This window comes from Plasmodium brasilianum, chromosome 7 (assembly GCF_023973825.1).
Source record: "Plasmodium brasilianum strain Bolivian I chromosome 7, whole genome shotgun sequence".
In the NCBI taxonomy this organism is placed as follows: domain Eukaryota; phylum Apicomplexa; class Aconoidasida; order Haemosporida; family Plasmodiidae; genus Plasmodium; species Plasmodium brasilianum.
The window spans coordinates 381,718-396,075 of NC_090120.1; the positions used below are offsets into that span (position 1 = coordinate 381,718).

The 14,358-nt window shown below is 20.4% G+C and overlaps 3 protein-coding genes across 3 annotated transcripts; all 3 read left to right on the plus strand.

The window, feature by feature from the left end:
- Positions 1–2,365: 2,365 nt before the first annotated feature.
- On the plus strand, positions 2,366–3,074 carry MKS88_001811 (tryptophan-rich antigen; the record flags this gene model as incomplete). Its single annotated transcript, XM_067214772.1, has 3 exons — positions 2,366–2,483; positions 2,682–2,773; positions 2,862–3,074. The coding sequence occupies 3 exons, from the start codon at positions 2,366–2,368 to the stop codon at positions 3,072–3,074; spliced, it is 423 nt and encodes a 140-aa protein (XP_067074117.1).
- Positions 3,075–8,326: 5,252 nt separating this feature from the next.
- MKS88_001812 (tryptophan-rich antigen) lies at positions 8,327–9,919 on the plus strand (the record flags this gene model as incomplete). Its single annotated transcript, XM_067214773.1, has 2 exons — positions 8,327–8,392; positions 9,116–9,919. 2 exons carry the CDS (start codon positions 8,327–8,329, stop codon positions 9,917–9,919), a joined length of 870 nt encoding a protein of 289 aa, XP_067074118.1.
- A 3,212-nt stretch (positions 9,920–13,131) lies between these two features.
- Positions 13,132–13,608, plus strand: MKS88_001813 (uncharacterized protein; the record flags this gene model as incomplete). The annotated part of the gene is made up of 1 exon (XM_067214774.1): positions 13,132–13,608. One exon carries the CDS (start codon positions 13,132–13,134, stop codon positions 13,606–13,608), a length of 477 nt encoding a protein of 158 aa, XP_067074119.1.
- Between the last annotated feature and the right edge of the window lie 750 nt (positions 13,609–14,358).

The window sequence follows — 14,358 nt, forward strand, 5'->3', positions numbered from 1 at the left end:
TCAGTTTAATATTTCTTCAATTGGCACATATACATAAATATTAAGTTTTCATTAATAAAACTAAATAAAAAGCATTTTAACATCAAATCATAATTTTTAAGAATATCAATATTTATTATGTGGTTAAATATGGGAAAATCCCTAAAATAATAATTTTGAACTTGTGTAAATTATACGAGTTTGTGAATAACTTAAAAAAAATATTCTGTAAACCTTAAACATTAAACATAAAAAAACACGTATTAATTATAGTAATAGAAATCATATATATAATAATACGTTCTTGTTTGAAATAATTTTTATTAATGTATCTGTTTTTAATAAAAATTCGCGTAATTCCCATGTATAACAATATAAAATTATTCACGATGCTCATTTTCTTCTCTTAGCAAAATATGCAAATAAAAAGCTACAACATTTTTTTTAACTTATAAATGAACTCAAAAATATAGAAAAATATTATTCTTACGTGTGTATGTATTGTTTTATTAACTTTTTCTTAGTCAACTCGTATTTATTGTATAAAAGAACAATTCCTCAAATTAAGATATAAATTTTTTTTTTATGTTCTTGTTACATATTTCACACTTCATGCACTTAACGTAATATTGCTGAGCTTATAACATTAATTTTTATAGTTAGAATATTATATTTCTATTTTTCCGTTATTCACTTCATCTCAAAAACGACATTTTTCATTGTTTATTGTAATTACTTCGTTAAGTGCTATTATGTAAAATCGTTCGAATTAAGGTAATTAATATATGAAATGCTTCAAACGCTAAGGTCATACATTGTTTTAAATGTAATTATATTAAACATAATAGTGTTACTTGATAAATTCTTCAATATTAATATGTCATTATTTAATTTTCATTTTTTTTTTTTTATAATTCGAAAAAAAAACTTCCCTCATATTTTATTTATCATTTTTTCCTCTTTTATTATTTTATATTTCTTTTCTTTTTTCATTTATAACTCCTACTTGTTCTTACACAGCCAAAAATATTGTTACAAATTATTTCGTATGTATTAATATATTTCACAAACCACTAACATATAGAAGTAATTAATATAACAAACATACCATTTATCACACTTATGTAGAATTCATATATTACTAGTAAAAATTTCTGTATAAGGTAGATACAGATAAATTATTTCTTCTTTTGAATGTTTTTTAGTAATAGAGTATTATCCTGTGAAAACTAAAATAAAAACCATTTAAAAAAAATTTATTTTTCAAAATCCATTAATAATATTCAGGGAATTTTACGAACTATTCTCTTTTTTCTTTTTTTTCTTTTTTTTCGTATAAATCTATTCCTTTTGCCATTGATATATATTTTAAATCTATGAAAAATTGTTCAAAAAAAAAGTAAATTAGGTCACATATTGTCAAATAAAATGCAAATATAGAGAAAAATGAAACATTGTTGAATTTTAATCAGATATAAATATTAGTTAAGAGTAATTAGAAAAAAAAAATAAATAAATGTTTTTTTTATCTACCGTTTTTTTTTTTTTTTTGCTTAATTTTTATAAATGTATAGCACATTTCCTTTTTTTGTTTTAATAAATGTTTAAAAATATATATTTGATGTACATTTTAATTTAGTTCTTTAAACAATAATTTAAGGACTAACAATTTATCTAACATATTTGCACCATAAAATTATTAATGTAAAATTATATGTAGTAAAAATAGATTTCTTCTAATAACAAATAAATATTACTTTTGTTAGTAGATATATACAACATAATTAAATTAATATAAACTATTAAATATGGAAACAAATCTCAGAATACATATAAGAAACACAACTAAAATATACATAATATATATATATATTTATATTTATTCAGCCTTAAACGATTGTTATTCGACTTTAATATTTTGATTTTTCAAATGAAAGTCTTAAAACAAGAATACTACAAAATAAATAATATACTAGAAATTAATGAAAAATAAGCATAAAAGTGCATAACATATGTAAATATAATTTTCATAAAAATTAAAATATAATTTTGTTTCCTATAAAGTGTCTTCTAAAACAACAACATTACAGTCTTTTATATATATTCAATTATTGGTTATGTATATTTGTCTTTTAGCATCCTTTAAAATTCGTTTTTTTTTTATGAATATAATATATTAAATTCTCATTTTTTTTTCTACATATTTATATCCTCTCACATTATTCTATAAAAACCCATTATGTAATAATAATTATTCATTAATCTCTCATAAAAAAAATTAAGAAATTCAAAATATTCAAAAGTTTAAGTATGTAATTATATAAGTTAAAATTTACAGGTATTTTTTTTACACACAAATAACATATACCCTGTTCAGGAAAAAAAAATGGAACCAATTAAGGATGTAGAAGGTTTTATGCCAGATACTTCTTTTCTTCGAAATTTAACCGTGAAAAATAGGAACCATGCATTTTCAGATGAAAATTTAAATTATCCAGTATCAGGTTTATCTTTTTCATTACTCATTTTATCTTCCGCTTTTCTTCTTCTAAACAATATTTCATCCGTAAAATAAAAAGAAAATAAATAATTACATACATATGTATATGTGTAAATATTTGTAAATATTTTTAACGATTTAATTTAATTCAAAATGGATGCTATTTTTATGAACCTTTTAAATTTTATTAAATCTTTTTCAGAATACGATGGGGCAAGTAATGCGCAATCCAAATGTACCAAAAGAATTGGAGCAAGAAACATTAGAACATCTAACAGAATTAGGAGATATGGAGTAGAGTAATTGGATGAAAAAATTGGAGGAAGACTGGAAAATATTCAATCAATCCTTCGATATTAAAAAAAAACATTGGTTGAATAAGGTAGGAAATAACTGGAATGAATGGATAAAGAATACACAACATAAGTGGATGCATTATAACGAAAATATGGAAAAGGAATATAATTCCGATATCATGAAAAGATCCAAAAATTGGAACGGTTATCAATGGAAAGAATGGATTAATGAAGAGGGAAAATCGTTTATTGAAAAAGATTTTGAAAGATGGATTAATGCAAAAAAGTCCTATTTCTAAAAGGAAATAATGAAAAAATGGGTTAAATGGAAAAATAACAAAATCAAAACTTTGTTAATGAGCAAATGGAGATATAAAGAAGATGATTGTTCAGGAAAATGGGAAGGCACAGAATTTGCAAAAAAATTATATAAAACAAATAATAATAATTGGATTGAGTGCAAAAAGAAAGTATATATCCAAAGGATGCAATGAATTAAATGGTTACTTATCAAAGAGTATGTGTATATACATGATGATGGGTGTATGTGGTCAAATTGGGAAAATGATAAACGTGCTGCCTTTTGTGAAGGGATGAATTCCTTTATTCAGAAATGGACAACAGATAAGCAGTGGAATGTATGGCATATAGAAAGAAAAAATATTAATTCAAAAATGAAATTCACAAAGGGTAAATAAATAAATAATCTTGTAAAAATATATTAAAAATTTGTATTTATTTTTTCCTCTATTGAATTAATCCTCGTGTACGTCAACGTGCTACAGAAGAACAAGAAATATATTCATATAATGGTAAAAAAGTGTGAAACATGTAAATTCCTAAATGTTCAAAATACTTTTGTAATTATTTAAAATCATTATCCTTTCAATGAATAAAATAGTGAACTATTTAATAAAAAAAAGTATATTAATTGATACCAGAATAGACCTATAAATTTAAAATACAATTCCCATTATGCTTGGGCATATTCCTACGTAAAGTTTCAAGATTTACTTTTGATTATGTGACTGATACGTACATATATATATATATATAATCTAATGAAACAATGTTTTATATATTATTTGATTTTAAATTCTTTAATATTCACAATAGAGCATATTTCAAAAAAACTTTTGTTACTTTGTTTTATATTATATATATACAAGAAATGCATATTAAAATCCAAGTTTGTATAACGTTTGTTTATCACATGTATGTGACTTACTAATTATATATGTAGTTATTTCTTTGTTAAAAGATATTCAAAAATTCATTTGTCATAAATGATTAATTTACTATGTTATATTAAATATTTTCTACGATATAACCATTTGTTGTCATTCACATCATTGTATAAAATATATCTATATGATTTATTGAACGTCTTTACAATCCATAACAAATTCATAATTTATATTTTTACACTTTATTTTAAAAATTTTACCCTTTCATAATTTAGGCTGGTTCATTTTTTACTCTAAACTTCCGAATTTTTGTTGTATCATTATTTTTATAAAGAGTTTTTATAAAGATTATTTTAAATTTTATTCTTTCTTTAAAAATAAATATGCATAGTAATACATTTAATGTAAGTAATAAAAACAAATGTTTAAAGAACTAGAGCATTAAATTTTGAAACAAAGCATTTGTAAATTAATTTTTTTTTTGGAAATTTTACCTATGATTCTTATATGCTTTTTCTCATTTTAACTTTTAAGTGAAAGAAAAATTCTATTAATAAACTGAAAATGCATAAATTAGAAAATCCTGTTTTTCAAATTAACATGATAAAAGATAAATATTATAAAAAAAAAAAAAATGGAAACAGAAACTTCTGCAGAAGGCACTCTAAAAAAAAAATTATTAAAACATAAGCAAAAGTTAGTATAAAAGAAAATCAATATAAAAAAAGAATACATGTATTTATTTTAAAATACAAAATTTTTGTTTTTAATGTTTGTGTCTTATTTTTTCTTTATTTTTAATAATCTTTTAAATCTATTTTTTATATGCTTTTTTCAGTTTAATTTTTTACTTTTTTTTATATTTATTATCACTTCAGTATAAATAAATATTAGTTCATATAAATTTTTTTGCGAAAAGAAATAATATGCTATAAATGATAAAAAAAAAAATTTTAAATTAAATATAAAATATTTACATCTATAACTATATGTTTATACAATTTAATGTAAACTGTCAAGATGAATTAATACACTACATGTTATTCGTATTTTTTAGCTAAGGTATAAGAATATAACATTGTATAAGCTTTTCGCAGTAATATTACAAATAGTAATATTTTAACAAAAAAAATAAAGGAATTCAGTAGTACTGAAATTGTTAAATATGTATACAAATAAATCATTCATTACAAACAAATGTTATATTTATAAAATTTTTTAAATAAGTCTACTTTAAAATGTATTGTAAATAAATAAAACAACAAAAAATTTATGTTTTATATTTTACCTATAATTATACTATTTTTTTTTACCTATTTAAGAAATAAGAATGAAACTTCTTGCAGTAATATTTTTACACATATTTTAGTGTAATGCTCCAAAAAATTACCATTTTTTATTATTTTATGCTGAAAATTAGAAATACAGAATATTAACAAATTTATATGTATTGTTATCAATTTTAATATGTTTTACGGAGAATCTATTTCACGTAGAAACTTCATTTTTTTTTTTTTTTTTTTTTATGAAGTATAACAAAATATGGAAGGATATATGTATCCACCCAAATATATTGAACTTAACTCTTTTCTATTTAAAATATAAAAATAAAAATAACGAATCTCCGGATTATTGTAAATTTTCCCTATTTTATTCATATCTACAACCTTATTTATTGTATTTTTTGCAATTCTTAAATTAAATAATATGTTTCAAGAATAAAAAAAAATTATATGAATATAACATGAAAACACTTTTAACCCTTCTTAGTAATATATATATTAAAGTAAAATATATACTGATATAATGTTTGTTCTGTGCATTACTTTTGATACACTCTTTCTAAAGAATAGGAAATTTACTTTTCATTTTTTATCATAATTTTTATTTATTTTGTCCTTTACGGTATATAATAAATATATCTTTAAATTTACATGCTTCATAGTGTATATTTATATAATATTTAATATGTGTGGACTTATATATATGGTATTTTAGTTCTTCATTATGAGTTATACAGTAATCTATATTTATTTTTATTTTTTGTCATCTTTCAGTATGTATACTATGGTTTGTGATTCAAATTATGTCTTTTCTAAAATGAACTAATCAATATATGTGTTGTAACAACCTTTTTGTTTATTTAATAATGTACTTAAATATATAGATGGTTAATTGTACCATCACAATTTTGTTTTTCCTTAATTTACAAGAACAAGAGCATGCATAAAAATACCGTTAATATCTTGGTATATTAAGATTCATTTTTTGATTGTAACATTCAACCTATCGTTATTTTCTATATATAACAGTTATTATAAACCAGTTATTAATATTAATGCACATTTATGTAATTCTTGTTTTACTTCTTTTCGTATTAAATTAACTTTGTCACACGAATCATTTACTTATCGATAAAACTGCATAAAAATTCTTATTTTGTATCAATTACTTTTTGTGCTGACATAATAATTATTTTAATTTATTTACAGCTATAATATAAATTTTGGAATTTTACTACTACTACTACACATATTTTACAAGCCTTTTATGGCAACCCTTATTTTAAAACTACTGTTACTTTTAATAGGGAGCTACTATACTGCCACTGTGATTAACTTATAATACTCTCTCTATATTTTATGATACAAAATAATATTTTCAGCTTATTTTTAACTTAAAATATTATGAAATTACTCTAATATATAGTGTTATTTTTCCGTTTTTAACTTTTAATGTTTAAATAATTATAAAAAGGTATTAAACAGTACAAATTTTAACTAGTTTTTATTAATATGCATTTTAACAGATGATGTGAACACAACTTATCAATAAAATTTAGAATTTATTATAAGTATTCACATACATTTTGTTACTCTACTGAAATAATTGTTTTTTATAATTAGATCGAATTTATCTTGACATGTTCATGTATTCAAACAATTTTTCTTTATTCTACTTTATTATTATTATAATTTTTTTTTTTTTTTTTTAATAATTATATTTAAAAAGACATTGTAATTTCATATTATTTAAACAATTATTTTTAAGTATCTAAAATATTATATATATAACTGTATTTTCAAGTTATACTTAAACCAGGAAATTTTCCGTAATATTAACTTCAAATTTTTACTTTTAACCTCACTTTTCTTATATTAATTTTAATATTGTGTAACTTTTATAAATTGAATTTATATTTACCGAAGTTAAATTGTTGTAATCATTACCTTCGTCATAGTATTTGTTCACCTTTAAATATTTAATATAAAATTTTTTTTCTTTCACGTTTTTTTTATTACCTTTCTCTTTTTACAATACATTCATGCACCAAATGAAATAACTAATGTTACACTACCTTTCAATGATTATTCACTCATAAAAAAACATCATGCATCTTTTTTTTTTTTTTTTAATAAGAAAATGGACTAAAATTTTAATTCAATGGTAATTTAACATACATTGTTATTACTAAAATTTAACACATTTTTCATTATATTTCTCTATTAAAAGATATATAAAAATAAAAGAGATGTAATACAATTACAATAATGTATTACATGTTCCAAATATTCATATTGTTATACAACGTGTCATATTTAATAACAATTCTATTTATCTATTCATTAGCTTCCCATTATTTCGTGTTTAATGCAAAAGACAAAAAAAAAAAACTCCGAATTTTTACATTAACTGTTTTTCCCATTCTATCATTGTTTCTTTTTTTTATTTGTTTTTGCACATCATTCTTCCTCCTTTTTCATTTTAGTTTTTTTAAACGGAAGTCTCCTGCTAAATAATATAAGTTTAATAATGAATGAACCCAATACAAGAAACTTGACATATTTAGAAAAGAATAATATATATTACTTAACATATTGTTAATAGTCATTATTTACACAATAATATCAAAAAAAAAAAAAAAGCAAATATATACTTTATGAATAATAATCTGTTTTGTTAACTCTTACAAATTTTTATATTTTATATAGTTCATTTAGTTTTTTTAAATATTTATATTCTTCATTTAATTCTTTTAAATTAGTGTTTTCTGGTCTTACAACTAACTTAAATAGGTTTATATTAAAAAAATATAGTAGATAGCTAATATATTATTAACCACAAAAAATATTAAAATGTAAATTAGAATTTTATTCTTCATAAATATTAATATTTTCTCTATAAATGTACTATTATTTATTTTAAATTATTAAAAAATGATGAAAAATAGTAAACCATACAACACTACAATTGTTAGAAGTACATTCACTAAATTTTGTTTTTATATGTAAATAAATATATATTATATATACTATTTTGTTGTTCAAAAAGATTTCTATACAAATGTATTTTTCTGTTTTAAAATGAAATTACTCAAATTTAATATTAATGAAAAACAAAATAGAGATGTTAAAAAACTAATACACAAGGTAATTTCTATAAATAAATATAGTTTGTGCAAAAAGCGTTTATTATATATGAGCTTTTCATAAAGTAAATTTTTAAATGACAAAAGTTACAATGATTCATGTGTAGTTAAAACATTTTTTTTTATGCCACTTATTTATTAAGTTTTAATTCTTTTTTAACACTACTTTTAAGAAATAAAAGTTAAATTTATTTAAGGTTATATTTTGTTTAGGCTTAACATTCTTTAGAACAACTGTAATTACTGTTTTTACGACTTCCAAAACAAAATATTAGAATTGTGAATTATTGACAGTTTTTCATAGATGAAAATTAATTGTATTAGAACTTAAATAAAATTCTTCTTAATTCAATAGCATATTTTTTTTTTTTTTATCAAAATGTAAAAAAGTATGAAGATTATACACCATCATAAGTCAAAGCGTTCATTACTCTAACAATAAATAATAAAAACCACATTATGCTATCAAATACTGCTGCAACTTTCACTGTTTCAAAAATATTTTTCTCTTTATTTTTTTTATTTCCTTCTTTTCTTTTAAATAATGCTTCTGAAGTAAGATAAGAATCATATTCAGACGTGTATAAACCGTTTAAATTTCGTTTTAATAATTTAAATTAATATAGATAATATATACAAAATATCTATATATATATATATATATATATATATATATTTTTTTTTTTTTTTTTTTTTTTTTAAACTTATTTTTATGTTTATGTAGTTATCTTACTTATCTCTGAATGAATCTAATCATTATCCAAGTAATGTATTAGAATATCTAAAAGATCCAAAAGAAAGATCACACGAATGGAAAGTGAACAGATGGAAAAATTGGATGAACCAATTGGAGGAAGATTGGGAAGAATTCAGCGAAACTCTACAAACTGATAATAATGAGTGGATCGAAGGAAATGAAGAGAAATGGGAAATATGGTTTGAATCAATTAAAAAAAAATGGATACATTATAATAAAAATTTAGAAAACGAATATAAAAAAGATATATTGGCGGAATCATTAACGTGGGATGAAACTATGTGGAAAGTATGGATTAATACAGAAGGAAGAGAACATATGGAGAAAGAATGGAAAACATGGATTGCAGAAAAAGAATCCAATATGTATGATTGGGTGGTTAAACAGTGGAGTCAATGGAAAAGCGAAAAAATAGAAGAATGGGTAAACAGTAAATGGAAACTTAAAGAAGATGAATATTGGAAAAAATGGGAACACAAAGTCAAGAAATGGAATAAAATGAAGAAAATGTTACATTCAAAAGAAAATAATGATTGGATGAAATGGAAACAAAGGGTAGAAATGGAAAGGGAACAATGGCTTGATTGGGTAGAGTCCAAAGATGAAATATTTATAAATCAAAAGTGGAAAAACTGGAAAAAATGGAAAAATAATAAACGAAATATTTTTTATAAATGGGTAGACAACTATATTAACAAATGGATAGATGAGAAAAAGTGGGTTCCTTTAGTTAATGAAGTAAAAGAATTGACGAAAAAGAAAGGTAGATGATCATATAAGAAAAGATTATGGTGAACCGAATAAGAAAGTTCCCTTATATTATTTTCCATTTTATTACATATTACACTTTCAAACCTTGATCCCTTCCAATAAATAAATGAATGGAGAAAAAATGTAAAAAATATAAAACGGAAATATCTCATAGTTTTCTTATTTTATTATTATTTGAACTCATATTCGCTATGAATAAGATGGATATAACGAAATGCATAATCTTTAAATTAAAAAAAAAAAAAAAGTCAGTAAATTTAATTGGAATAAACAGATAAATAATAAACCATAATAGTTCTTAAAATGGTAACACATGGTTCCAAATAACGTTCAAGAAGTTTCACTTGGTAATTATATATATTGCGTGCATTTATGCACAAATAAAGATTGTTATTCCTATTATTTTTTTGTATTATTCTACCTTAATGGAAGAAATATATTTTAAAATTTCATTTTTATATATATTTTTTAGGTTATACATAAAAAATAAATGTTAAAATAGCATTTTGTGTAAGGATTCTTTGTAATATATATATCTACTAGTTATTACGTATTTAGTTATTTGTGTTTTCTATCCTTAATTTATTTTTTTCTAATGATATTACTTCAATTTATTATTTATTTTTATAAAATGTAAATATGTGCAATTCATTATATTTTTTGCAGTACACATCTTATTAAAAACTAAAAAAAAAAAAGTAAAAACATAAAACTTCGTAACATTTTCCTTGTTACAAATGAAATTTTTATATCCTTCATATAACAACAAAATAAACAGCTACAGTAACATTTTATCTTAATTTTCATCAATTTGTCATATCCATAATATTCCCCTTAAATAATTTATATATGAATTTTTTTTTTTTTTCCTACATATATATATATATATATTCACATATAGTGTCATAACGATAATAAATTTCAAATAGTCATACTGGATTATTATATTTAGTAAAGAGTTAAGAAAGAACAAATAACAGATTCTTTAAATTATATAATAACTACTTACACAAACCATATTTTTGAATATTTAGCAAAGTAATTCATTAATTATTTCACTTTTCTTTACCATGTGGTTTTTCACGCTAAATGTAAGTTACAAACATTGGCAATTAAACATTTCCTTTTGCCAAAATTTCATTTTAATGAAAAAACAAAAATTAAAAATTTAGTAAAACTTATGTACAATTAGAAACAATTTTTTCAAACTAATTATGACATTTATAAATAAGATATCAGAGAATATATAATCATTGCTATTATTTTATTTTCCCTTTCCTTTTCCTACTATTATTATTATACATTATATTATTTATCCGTTAACAAAACTTGTTATATGTATGAAATATAATACATTTATGTTCCAAATATATATATATTATTCTTATATTTTTAAAGAGCAAGTACATATATCATATGTAACAAAAATAAAATATAAACATGAAACACTGACCTTTTAATTTTTAGTACTAATATTAGGATATTGTGATCATATATATTTCATATATTAATATAAAAAATTGAAGCCTAAAACCTTTAGGTATACTATTTCGAATATTTTTTTCATTATTCAAAAAGATTTTTTACTTGTCTATTATTAATTTGTACATATTAAAATAGTCCAAATTTTTTAACTTTTGGTTTTAAATTATCCCCTGAAAAATAAGAAAATTTAATAGAAACACATTATTCATAAAAGATGAAACAATATTTTATTAGGATAATGTATAGTTTAAAAATATTGACAATTCGTGTGTATACATATAGTACTATCAGAATATTTTATTAGAAAAAAATTTGATTATTTCTTTTTTTTAAATACACATATAAGTATCGGGAATTTATTCACAAATCCAATTATTCTAATTACAATTCTTATGAAATTACTTAAATATATAATAACATTACTTAAAATCATTTATTTTTACTTTAAAAATTTACAAAAAATATGACATAAATAATAAATGAAAACTAAATTAAATTAATATATATGTAATATACCAGAAATATACTTAATATTTTACATAAAAATAGTAAATAAGCAATTTTTTCAATAAATATTTCTAAAAGATAACACTTAAATTGTCGACTTTTATCAGTGTATTATATTTATATATATATAATCTGTAATGAATAACTTACATTAAATATAATTATTTTAGAAAAAATGAATTTCAGTGAATACAGTAGAATAAACAAACAAAATTATTGCAAAATTTTATTTATTTTGCACAACGAATCATGTAATTTTTCACTGAATGCGACTTCTAAATTTCATTAATTGGATAACACGTTGAGTGAAAAAATTCGATAAATGAAAAATATATATATATATATATATATATATATGTTATTGATTATATTGTACCTTAAAATATTTAAATTATTTTATTAAATAAATTTTATTATTATATATAATATGCTAGCCAAAAAGTTTGTTTATGATTAAATATATAATATATATTATTAGTACTTATTTTCTTTTATGTATAAACTTCAACAAATTCCTTCTTTATGTTATAATTTTAGCGTTTCATAAAACTAAGAACGAAAATGTATAATCTACAATTTTATTAAAAATTTATTTATTTTATTATTTTTGTTTAACATTATTCGAATTGTTCCATATGATATTAAATTCTGAGTTTTTTTATATTCATTTTGACTTTAATATATATAGTATGATATTTTTTTAAAAAATTTGCTTTATCTTTGTTTTTCGAATTAGTACTTTAAATAACAGATTGGCAATATTTATATAGACTGAATTTTGTTTCACGAAATAGGATACTACAAAATGGGAGAAAATAATAAAATAAATATTAGCAAATAGGGAAGATAAAATGTTTTTAATTAGGCTGTTTTTATTATTACTAAAAGTTTCGTTATAACGTAAAAAAATGAGCAGAAAGAACAAAATAAATATATATATCTTTTTAAGGATAGTTTTTTTATTAACGTTTTTAATTTACAAGTTGGAAAATTCTAATAATGTAAATCCATAAACATGTTATATAAATAATAATTGATTTATTTATATCTCATTTATGTAAGCCTTTTATAATTAATATTATTATATAAAATTGAAATTAAAAGGTATATTATTTTTTTTATTTTTGTTTATTTATTATAATTTTTAGTACACATTTAGAAATTTCTGTAATAACAAAGGTAATTTAGGGGAAAGAAAGTACTTCAAAAATTCAAGATTAATGAACGAAACAGAGCACATTTACGTACATCAGTATACAGCAGTAAAATCAGAGGAAAGTGACAATAATAATACATTATACTGTAAAGGGAAAAATGAGAGCTTTTTAAAAACACTTCTTGAGGAATATCAACAAGCAGACAAAGAAGACCAATGTGCTGATTTATCAGATAAAGGGGTTTTGTTAGACTTGATGAATAAAATTCTTTTGAAAGAGAAACTATTAAACCCGTCTTTTTCAAATATAAAGAGTGTAAAATTTGTTCCATATAAAAATTCTTATATGGATGATTTAGAAGGAATAAACAGGATTAAAGATTTATCTGAAAAATCAAAGTTATATAGAAGCCCATGTTTGCGTATGAAATATAAATTTTACAGATGTTTTAGAAAATTTTTTAGGAAAATAAGAAAAATTTTAATATTTTTGTATAAAGTTAATAAACATGTCATTAAAAATATTAGCAAAGGTTTATAATTTCATTTTTCAACACTACTTAAAAAATGATTCCGTAAATTCCTAATATAATATACTTAAATATAATTCTTCAAATATTTATGAAAAGATGTGTATGTGTTTCCGTAATAAATGTTACACAAGATGTTAAAACGAGTTCCATGAATTAATAACATCCATTTAATATACATTGTAACCAAAAATATAATTTATATATATATATATATATATAATTAAATGTAAATAATTAGATATAATACATTCAATAATTCTTATAGTGAACAGAAAAAAATGTATTATATATAGCATTATTCATGATATTTTTTTATTATTCTTCTTTAATTAATAATGTTAATCGTACAGTAAAATAGGAACTACTATATCTCCAAATATATATACATAATATGTATATTTTTTTTTTTAGTAAATGAGCTGTTTAGACAATAATATTTTTTATATTTATCTTGAATGCTGTATTTTCCTAATAAATGCAGTTTTATTATGAACATTGATTTCCTTGAAAAAATATATTATTTACATATATATAATATATTTTTTTTATTTATTTTTGATTAATTTGTAAAGGAATAATTTATATGATTTTATCGTATTAATTTTTTTTTTTTTTTACTTTTATTTCATCAATAATCGCATAATACGATATTTAATTATAAAAGTTTTATATTTGTTTGTAATTAAATACATACTTATGTAGTTGATGATTTAACAAAAACAAATCAAAACATTCTATTACATGTGTGAAAAAAGTTC